Source organism: Silurus meridionalis, chromosome 25, assembly GCF_014805685.1.
Source record: "Silurus meridionalis isolate SWU-2019-XX chromosome 25, ASM1480568v1, whole genome shotgun sequence".
In the NCBI taxonomy this organism is placed as follows: domain Eukaryota; kingdom Metazoa; phylum Chordata; class Actinopteri; order Siluriformes; family Siluridae; genus Silurus; species Silurus meridionalis.
In genome coordinates this window covers 1199111-1210000 of record NC_060908.1, presented here as the reverse complement: position 1 = coordinate 1210000, position 10890 = coordinate 1199111, and the positions used below count along the sequence as shown (strand labels likewise).

At 41.0% G+C, this 10890-nt stretch overlaps 1 protein-coding gene across 1 annotated transcript in view; it reads left to right on the top strand.

The window, feature by feature from the left end:
* The window catches only part of LOC124379393 (nucleus accumbens-associated protein 2), a 20411-nt gene extending 14243 nt beyond the window's left edge, over positions 1 to 6168 (top strand). Inside the window, 4 exon segments of the mRNA XM_046839723.1 lie at positions 751 to 856; positions 2825 to 2922; positions 3390 to 3401; positions 3404 to 6168. Of these exon segments, the coding sequence (XP_046695679.1) occupies positions 751 to 856; positions 2825 to 2922; positions 3390 to 3401; positions 3404 to 3846 (659 nt within the window). The 3' untranslated portion in view covers positions 3847 to 6168.
* Positions 6169 to 10890: the final 4722 nt, after the last annotated feature.

The following is a 10890-nucleotide window of genomic DNA, read 5'->3' as shown; positions in this document are numbered from 1 at the left end:
CATCAGTATAATAGAGCAGTGCAGTAGAACAGAGCGGCATCACACACAGGATCTCATACAGTCAGAATACAATTAAACACGTCTCCTTTCACTGGAGCCACAACTGCACCTCCACATGCATCATCTGTAGCAGCAAATTGTGTGTGTTTTTTTGCTAATTTTGCAAAAAAGGAAACGCAAAATTATAAACGGTTCATGAAAAGTCTTGTAAATGTTCCTGTAAGTGTATCAGCGACCAAATCATTTTCTTCTCCTCTGTCAGTCGCTGCAGAATGAAAAAACAACAGCTATAAAATCCACATGAATATATTGTGCACTTTGCTCCCGTTATGGGTTGTGTGTCAGTTTTCATACACGGATCGTCTGGTGTGATGTTCAGCTGCGCCACTATCAGGAAACTAATCAGCACCCACTGACCAATCAGGATCCAGAATCCGACAGCATGTGGATTTGATGCTTTGAACTGAATTTAAATTTACTCAACATGCGTCATTTTTGCCCGCGAGTCAACAGTCCGGGTTGTTTGTTCGGGTGATGTAATGGACCATGTGTGTGTGTGTGTGTGTGTGTGTGTGTGTGTGTGTGTGTGTGTGTTACATTTACATTCTGAGGTCATTTTGTGCCACCAGACTTGCAAACATCCCACTGTGGGACAACAGAGCACTGTTTATGGATACTGTGTGTGTGTGTGTGTGTGTGTGTGTGTGTGTGTGTGTGTGTGTGTGTGTGTGTGTGTGTGTGTCCACATAGGTACGGGAGTCTTCATGACCAGAGGACAGCTGATGAACTGCCACTTGTGCGCTGGTATTAAACACAAGGTCTTGTTGAGGCGACTTCTTGCTACGTTCTTCGACAGGTTTGTGAAAAAGAACGTTTAAATACTCGTCTCTGATTGGCTGGTGTTCAAATAAATATCTATACATTTTAATTTTGTTATATTGCATAAAGAACCTTATTATTTTTGTTGATTGATTATATAAAAATGAAATGGAAAATATATATATATATAAGGATGCGTTTTAAGAATATTTGCGTCGGTAAAAACCGAGTTATTTCTGTATAATTATCAGTAGATGCGCTACACTTTTATTATTTAGAAATTGACCAATAATTTGTGACCAATAATTAATATGTAGATCGAGTTCTCGTCGCTAAACTGTTTCTCGTGAATACGACGAATCGCAACACTACGGAGACCGAGGCGTGTCCTGAGAGTCACATAAAATACAGATGAACATGGCAGAGGTAGAGCTGTGACTTCCTGCAGACACAACAGGAAAAGAACATCTAGTTTTATTTCATCTTTTTTTTAAATTTGCACTGTTAAAGAGCCATGCGTTAGAAGTCAGAAGGCACTTAAGCAAATTGATGATTTGCTTTCTGTCTGAACCAAAGCACTGCATGGCTCCTGATCATCAGGAAAGAAATCGAGTTCTTCTTTTCGTCCTGAAATAAAAGCTACACATCTGCCAGCTTGACATATAAATCTGGAACGACCGAAAATCCTGTAGGTTTTTTTCTTATTTTTTAATCTCTCCCATAAGAACTGACTCTCTGGAAGCTCCGCCCCTTTCCCTGTTTTCCCCGCCCCTTTCGCTTCTACGTCCCACATGAGAGAGCATCAAAATCCCCAGTGCTGAAATACCACCTACAGGGTTTCTGTAAGTCCAAGTGGTCACAGATGAACTCTGAGACGAGTGAAGCCAACGCTGGGGATTTTGCTGTGTAGGCGCTCTCACCTCGCCTCGACTCGAGTTTCCTTCTTGTTTCCTTCTTGCCTTTGCTAACCTTTCAGCTCATTAATGTGGATTTTATCAGTGTGTGGTGGATGTATATCACTGATATCGCTTCACTCGGGTGATTTTCGGTGCCCTGAAATAAAAAAGACTGGGAAAAAAACAGGCCTGTGGAAAAAAATGCTCATTTTGACATTTATGTATAAATTAAAAAAAAACATCATTTACAAATGAGCCTCAAATCAAAGCGAGGATTTTTTTCTTGTGTGCAGAAACGTCGTCAGTGCGATTATACACGCTGTTTTTCAGCTTTAGCTCCGCCCCCTTCTCCGAACCTGCGTGTTCTCACTCTCAGGGGTTTGCGTTGCATGTCTGTATGAAACATGATCCCGTGTATTTTTATCAACACATGGGCAGGAGATTGTAAAGGTTTTTGTTTTAGAAGCGTGTTGGGATACGTGTAGCACGTGATGGCCGTGGGGCAGGGCGTCGTAGGGCCTCGTAAAGCAAAGATCACACGTTTGATCTGGCCGCTCTGAAGCTCTTTCAGCGAGCGAGTCATGTGTGAAACACATCCCCTCGAGCTACACAAATTTCCTGAGGAGTTGTGTCCGTTTCCCAGTGCAGACATTTCAGCCCTCGAGATCAGAAGGTCATGAGGTCAAATCCCAACCAGGAAGCCAGTGATGCGCTGTGTTTGTGTAGCTGAGGAAAAAACACTTTTAGGTCAAAAATTTAATAATCACAAAATAATAATAAAAATTCTTTACATTGTGTGTGTGTGTGTGTGTGTGTGTGTGTGTATGTCAGTAGTTAAATGAAAATGTGCTGAAAGATCACGTCTTCTATTCTGTATGCGCCCCTGGTGGATGTGGTGTGTGTGTGTGTGTGTGTGTGTGTGTGTGTGTGTGTGTGTGTGTGTGTGTGTGTGTGTGTGTTTTGATAGTTATATGAAAATGTGCTGAAAGATCACGTCTTCTATTCCCTATGCGCCCCCTGGTGGATGTGGTGTGTGTGTGTGTGTGTGTGTGTGTGTGTGTGTGTGTGTGTGTGTGTGTGTGTGTGTGTGTGTGTGTGCACGCGTGCAGAAACACTCTGGCGAACAGCTGTGGGACTGGAATTCGTTCCTCGACCAGCGACCCGAGCAGAAAGCCTTTGGACAGCCGAGTTTTAAACGCAGTGAAACGTACGTAAATATTTGAAATGTAATCGTCTTCCTTAATGTTAATAAAGTTATTATATACATTTATTATCAGGTATAGTTAGAATTGGTAAATGGGGTGTGTTTATAGATTAATATGCAACTCAGAGTGTGATACATCTTCTGAAAAACTAACAAACAGGCCACACCTCCTTTAGAAAGACTGACAAACAGGCCACACCTACTTTAGAAATACTGACACACAGGCCACAGCTCCTTAATGGAAAAATTATATACACAGGCCACGCCTCCTTTGGAAAAGCTGATACACACCAGCCACGCCTCCTTTGGAAAAACTGACACACAGGCCACACCTCCTTTACTTATTTCAAGTGTTTTATCTATCAATTAAATGTTTTTTATTTGTCTTATTGCTGTCTTTCCCTTCTTCTTTCTCTTTCTCTTTCTCTCTCTCTCTCTCTCTCTCTCTCTCTCTCTCTCTCTTTTCCCAGTCTACTGTCAGAACTTGCGCCCAACTTTAAAGAGAGTGAGATGAACGTGATCGCGGCTGACATGTGCACTAATGCGCGTCGGGTGCGTAAACGATGGCTCCCCAAGATCAAGTCTATGCTTCCCGAAGGCATTGATATGTACCGGGGTTCAGGGGCGGGGCTTAACCTTGCCGTCCCGTTGACCTTTGACCCAGACTTCAAGCAGCTGCCGCTGTTTGGGGAGCAGAAGGATGCTGTAAGAACTCAGCAGCGTCTGGACAGCGAGAGTCCGGAGCTCATCGAGGGCCAAGTCGAGGAGGAAGAGGAGGAGGAAGGAGCCATGACTGAGGGAGTGGAGGAGACTTTAGGAGCCAGTCCTCTTCTTTTAGGGGTCGAGGGCGGAGTTCAAGGTCGCCCCACGCATGACGGACAGCAGGAGGCGGAGTTTGTGGAGGGTTTGAGGATAAACGGGCAGTGAGAAAGCTAGGCAGGCGTTTTGAGCGTGAACGTTCGGCTGTTTCAGTACTGCTTTTAATGCGCCCTTATTAACTTCCTCTCGACAGAAAGTAGTGCAGGAGTTCGCTGAAGTGGAGTTCGTTAGACGACCTTGTAAATGTGAGATATTTTGAAAAGAGGCCACACCTCCTCACCTGGGCCAGACACTGGCCACGCCCACATTATTAAGACTGATAGGGACAGGGGCCACGTCTTTTTATCTTGGGCCTGACTTTGGTTACGCCCACTTTGTTAAAACTGACAGGCACAGAGGCCACGCCTTTATTACCAGGACTGAAAGAGGCCACGCCCCCTACATGATTCCAGGCCTCCTTTACTAAAACTGACTGAAATGCGTCTCAGTGCACACTCCAGGTCTATTCGATTTTTTTCCCGAGTCAATTAGGACGAATTAAAAACAGTACTGAAACACTATCGTGAGCAGCAGTGCATGCTGGGTAGTCTGGATTCAAAGAGCAAACACAGGCATTGCTTATGTACGAAGAAAAGAATGATTTGCACCCATAATTGTTTTTAGCCAAAAAACGCAGTGGAAATCAAACCTCTCACGAGGCCTGAAAGCACCTCAGCGCTCTTCTTCTGGAGATTCCTGCTTTTTTTATTATTTTATTTCGCGATGCACTGAATGTTTTGGACTTTCCAGAGGGGAAAAAAAAAATTCTCTCAAGAAAAAGAGCGAAAAGGATCAGTTAATCCGGCGTCCGTCGGGAAAACACTCTGCACGGGTGACAGAAGCTCAGACTGGTCCATGATCTCGCTCCAAAGATACGGAAGTCAGGTTTTTATAGCGATACTCTGCCATCGTCTCATCTCATCTCGTCTCATCTCATCTCATCAGTATTCACTCTTTAACTAGTTATATACCCTTCTATTCCACATGATTTCACAGTATTAAGATATAGAGTACAGATGTTAATTAGGGTTAAACATCTGTAAAGTGTCAGATCAAACAGATATTCGAGATTTTATTTTATTGTTTTGAAAAATTAGTTCCGGTTACTATACAAGCCTGAGCGTGTGCCCTGGTGTCCCTACGCCATCAGAAAAAGTAGTCCCGGCATTACTTTTTTGACACCTGCTTTTTTTTTTTTTTTACAATTAATTTTTCACGTTGTGTTTTTACATTTTTTTTTTATTCGACCAATCAGAGAGCCGATTTCAGTAATAAAAGCTCAGGAGATTATATTTTTAAATAGAACGATTTTTTTAAGAACAATTAATTATTCATGAAATAATTCCCTGTAATCTCAGTAAGCGAAGGTGAATCTTCTGGAATGCGTTTCAGTTTCATGTGAAAGGTGTAACAGAATTCCGTTTCCTGTAAATCTCATCCAGATGAAGATGATGATGATGATGATGATGATGATGATGAAGATGTTTGGAGACAATGTAGAGTATCAGAACAATGCCTGTGTTTGTGTTGAGTCCCAGCTGTCATTTAGAATCATACTGAAACTAACCAGAGCGTTTTTATTTCCCCTCATGAGACGGACGGAGCGAACGTACAGTGCAGTTCACACCGGAGTCTCGTAATCCAGGACGCTTTCATGCAACAACATTTTTCGGAAAAAAACAACAACCCTGAATTTTTTATTTCCCAGCATGTGGTTGGACTCGCGTCGGACTCCATCGTGGCCCCGTTTAGAAAAACTTTTCACTGTGAGGGTCCGATTTTCTTTTTTTTCCCGCTTATGGTTCTCTACTGTAAATTATTTAATATGAGACTGGTTTTATCCTTTTTATCATTTTTGCTGGCTTTTTTTTTCTTTTATATTTGCATTTGCACTTGAACTTGAACTGATGGAGGTGATGAAGAAGTGACTTGAGCTCTTCACCCCCTTTTTTTTTTTTGTTTTGTTTGTTCTCCCTCGTTCTCCCGATCCGAATGGGGAAAAAAAAATTGACGAAGAAATTTCAGTGAAATTTCAACACTACGAGCTCGGACACTTTCTCTCGTTTTTCGGGGGATTTGTTTTAAAGTTTTATTTTATATTCAGGACGTGTAATCTATAGCAAATCTCTCAAATCTCCAGCACTGCGCTCCTCCTTTCCTGCATGTGTGTGTGTGTGTGTGTGTGTGTGTGTGTGTGTGTGTGTAAGACACAAAATGTCTCAGAGTGTGTGGGAAGAGTACATGAGACGAGTTTGTGAGAACGGTGTGTGAGATAAATGTGTAAAAGTTAGATGAGTGTGAGATTGAGACAGGTGTGTGAGAGTGAGATGAGTCTATGAGACAGGTGTGTGAGATGAGTGTGTGAGAGTGAAACGAGTGTGTGAGAGTGAGACAGGTATGTGAGATTAGTGTGAGAGAGTGAGATGGGTGTGTGGGATGAGGTGTGAGAGTGAGACAAGTGTGAGAGAGTGAGACGGTGTGTGAGCGTGAGACAGGTGTGTGAGACGAGTGTGTGAGAGTGAGACGGGTGTGAGAGTGAGACAGGTGTGTGAGAGTGTGTGAGAGTGAGACGGTGTGAGAGAGTGAGGCAGGTGTGTGAGAGTGAGACAGGTGTGTGAGGCAGGTGTGTGAGTGTGAGACAAGTGTGAGACAGTGAGACGGTGTGTGAGAGTGAGACAGGTGTGTGAGACGAGTGTGAGAGTGAGACGGTGTGAGAGAGTGAGGCAGGTGTGTGAGAGTGAGACAGGTGTGTGAGACAAGTGTGTGAGTGTGAGACGAGTGTAAGAGAGTGAGACGGGTGTGAGAGTGAGACAGGTGTGTGAGAGTGTGTGAGAGTGAGGCAGGTGTGTGAGAGTGAGACAAGTGTGTGAGTGAGACAGGTGTGAGAGTGAGACGAGTGTGTGAGAGTGAGACAGTGTGTGAGTGAGACAGTGTGAGAGTGAGACGAGTGTGAGAGTGAGACGGTGTGTGAGAGTGAGACAGGTGTGTGAGACAGGTGTGTGAGACGAGTGTGTGAGAGTGAGACGAGTGTGAGAGAGTGAGACGGGTGTGTGAGAGTGAGACAGGTGCATGAGACGAGTGTGTGAGAGTGAGACAGGTGTGTGAAATGAGTGTGTACTTTTTGAATATTTCCCAGGACACAGGAAGGAAGAAAAGCAAGTTTGTTTGTTTTTGATATATTTTGAACTAAACGTGATCAGAAACGCTCTGAGCTCTGCAGTCGCTGCAGTTCTCGTTTGAAAGCCAGAAATTGGTTCAGAACTTTGTTTCCTCAAAAGTCAGAATCTTCAGGTTTGTTGAAGTTGCAGAATCCAGAGGAACATTTGGGATAAACTGGGATGCAGTAAATCATATTTTTATATTATGTTTCTGACCTGGAGCTACAAGACCAATCTAGATAACAATGAGGGGCGGGGCTTCAGTTGCATTAGAAAACTTCCAAAACCAATTTGTTAGCACGGTTTATTTGCTAATCTGCTACTTCAGATGGTATATTAGGATCCACTGAACGTCCTACAGAGAAAATCCATCGGGTGCTGAGGGATGTTTTAGCTCTGCTCCGCCCCCTAGTGGATAATTTGTTTATGCAACAACAGTATACATTAAAAGCAATACAGTCTGAATAGGGCTTAAGCTTTGTGTGATTTAGTTTTGAGCTGCAAATTGTCGTAGGAAGAAAAGTCAAAAGTCCATAATAATAATACCAGTCTTCCGCTTCATGTTCATAGATGATATATGACAAGTCATACGATGTCCTGCAGAACTGGCCGTGGGTTTGATTGACACGTGAAACGTTAACCTTGTAGCTCCAGCGCACTTTAGACTTCATTATCTTGTGTACTATTATGGAGACTAGATGTTTCTGATGAACGCATACGAACTCTTAAGATAAATCTCTACATATATACAGTAGGACGAGTTTCAGTGCCTTAGCGTGAGGAATGTGACTGATGGACCTCAACGGGACGTGTGAGAGAACCTCAGTGGGACATCTTAACGTTTCAGAGCTGCAATTTTCATCTCCTCTAAACATACCTGAGGATTCTGACTACCTGACCGTCTCTGGTGATCGGTCGCTTTACTTTTGTAGTTCATGGCAAAATTAAAAAGCGATTCCGATCCGTGACTCGTATAAGGAATCATATTTAAATCCTGAGTATAGTTTGTCATGTGACCCATAAAAAAAATCTCTATCCATTATTTTTTTATTTTAAAACGAATCCCAAGAAAAGGAATGTTTTCCAATATGTATTTTTCTATCACACGCTCAAAATCGATGTAAACCGTTGCACTAGATGCTGAAAAGATCTCAGAAGAATGTGGATCGCTGACTCGGGAGAAGTTTCCTGGTAGCGCGACGCCGTCTAATGTGGAGCGACAGCATCATTTATGTTTGTGTAATTTATTTTTTTTACATTGTGGATGCTACTTTCATCATTAAGACTTCACGGTCTCTAAATTTTAGCACTAACGGCTGAATGCTTCTGAAGAAAAATTGCAAAAGGAGAGTTGGCTCTTGTTTGTTTTTGTTTTGTTACCTGAGATGTGTGAGCGACGTGTCTAAAAGACAAACATGATTATTTGTATTTCTACATCAGTTTGAACAGTCATGAATGAGGAATCAGCTTGTGAAGGCTCTTTAATTTTGAAAATAAGAGTCGACTCTTTTGGCTTTCAAATAACTCTTATTGCTCGATTCTGATTTGTATAATTTGACTCATGGGAGTCGACTCTTTTAGGTGACTCATGAGTCACTTATGTATCAAGCAATGAAAACCTGAGGAAGTCGGATCGTTTGACTCGGCTCTTTAATAAGTCGACTCTTGTCATTTTCAAACAGCTCGTTGAAATAATGTCTGGAACTGACTTTTATAGGTCGACTCTTGTGAATCATCTTCTTCAACTCTTTAATCATTAATGTACTGAAGTTATGAGTATTTCTGCTCTTTACACTGAGTCACATCAATCGACTCTTTTGACTCTCAAACAGCTCATTGAATTGACGACCAGTCAGGAATAAAAAAAGGCATGTTTGGGTTTGAGTCGACTTTAGATGTGATTCAGTGACACAAAAAAGATTTAGATCTGGCAATTGCAGCTTTTTTTGTGAGTCAGTTCATTTGACTCAGCTCACCAAAAAGAGTTGACTCTCCCAGTCCTTAAAGGAACTCATTGGCATGGGTTCTGGTTAGAACAAAGTGATTTGTGATTCTGTAGTGATTCGAATTGATCCGGTTCAGCGATAAGAGTCAAAGCTTTCAACTCCTGATTGACTCGTTATCATTTCTGGTTTAAAAGAAACAGCATTGAGCTCAGCTGATAGAGTTGACTCTTATTCATTCTAAATAAAAGATGATTTAATACAGGGTTCAACAACCACCAGGCCTCCGACCAGAACCGGGCCGTGGATCATTTAGTTGCACAGAAAGAATAAAAGTTTTTCCACTTTATATTGAAAAATGATCACTTGTGCCAATCTTTCACACTTGTTTCAATAAATTAAGACCACAAAAAAATACCCACAAAATAAACACCGCTGGAAAGTGTCTTTAAAAGAAAACTCCAGGAAAACTAGATTTTTTTCTACGAAAATACCGAGTTCTGTTTTAACGATGGGTTTATTGATGGGTCCCTTTTTCATTATATATATATATATATATATATATATATATATATATATATATATATATATATATATATATATAAAATAATTAGTAGTAATATACACGTTATAATGTACACGTTATAGTGTTTAATAACACGTGTCCCTGAACGTGGAAACATTGCATTGCATGAAACTGGTCCATGGTACAAAAAAAAGGTCGGGGCACACGAGCGACATTTGGACAGATGAAACTACGAAAGGTTTATTTTAAACCGCATACTGAAGACAAAAGTTTATCTGTGATGTTGAACAGAACTTTTCCCAAAATCTGGATTTAATTCTGCTACCAGAGTTTTGGTGTTTCCAAGATCTCCATAAAGATCGAGGGGAAAAAACTGATACGGCTCACTTTTCGGGGGTCGATCTAATTACAAATGACTCGTTTTTCAATGTAAAAAGGAAAACGATGAGTTTTAAAGACTCATTCGGTACATTTCCACTTTATTTGAATGTGTGTGTGTTTGAAAAACCATGAATGATTTTTTTTATATTTAAGCGATTTCACAGACGTGTGAATCCCTGACTGAATATCGGGTTTTAGTTGGTTGGTGATCTTTGACCCTTGAACCAATATAAGGACTGAATTGTGTGTGTGTGCGTGTGTGTGTGTGTGTGTGTGTGTGTGTGCGTGTGTGTGTGTCTGTTCTTAAAATCATTGCCAGCACTTTACAGTTCCGGGCGAAAGTTGGCGAACGTAGGCCACGTTAAAAAGAGAGAAAAAAACGTGCTCAGAGCGCAGACAATCAGAGAACGAATGTGCACTAATTTTTTCTACATTTGATCACTTCTGCAAACTTTTTTGCGCTTAGCTTCTGCTTTTACAGGTGATTCTTTCTCTCTATCTCTATCTTTCTATCTCATTCTTTCTTTTTTTGTTTAATACAGTACTATTACGAAAACTGAGATAAAAATAACGCTTTTAGAAACACGAATCTGACGTTTTTATGCCTTTTAGCGACCGTTTTAACGAGAAATTTCCGTTTTTTTTTTCATCGAGTGAATTTGATTCATTCGATTCATTTGACTCATTTGACTCATGTGACTCACTGACTTATTTACAAATGCAATACTGAATGTTTGCTTTCTAATAAAATGATTTCTTCCACCAAACACTTGTCTGCTTGTCTTTATCAGACACAACGTCAAGGCTGAGTGACGTTTATTCTTTTTATTGATACGTTTATACAGTTACGTGGGATTGATTATTCCAGTTCGATATTTCTTTTTAAGTTCCTGTAATTGGTGGAGGAAATTCGGTTGTGTAGGATTGTGTTGTTTCGGAAATACAACGTAGGATTTGTTTTATATCAAATAAATTAGAATCACGTCAATTTTACTGTTCGAAGTTTAAGGCAGGAGTGAAACAATTTTGTAAATATTCCTTTTAAAAATAGACGCGTTACTAAATTATTTGTATCAATTAACAAAATAGCAAGTAAATGAAGAAA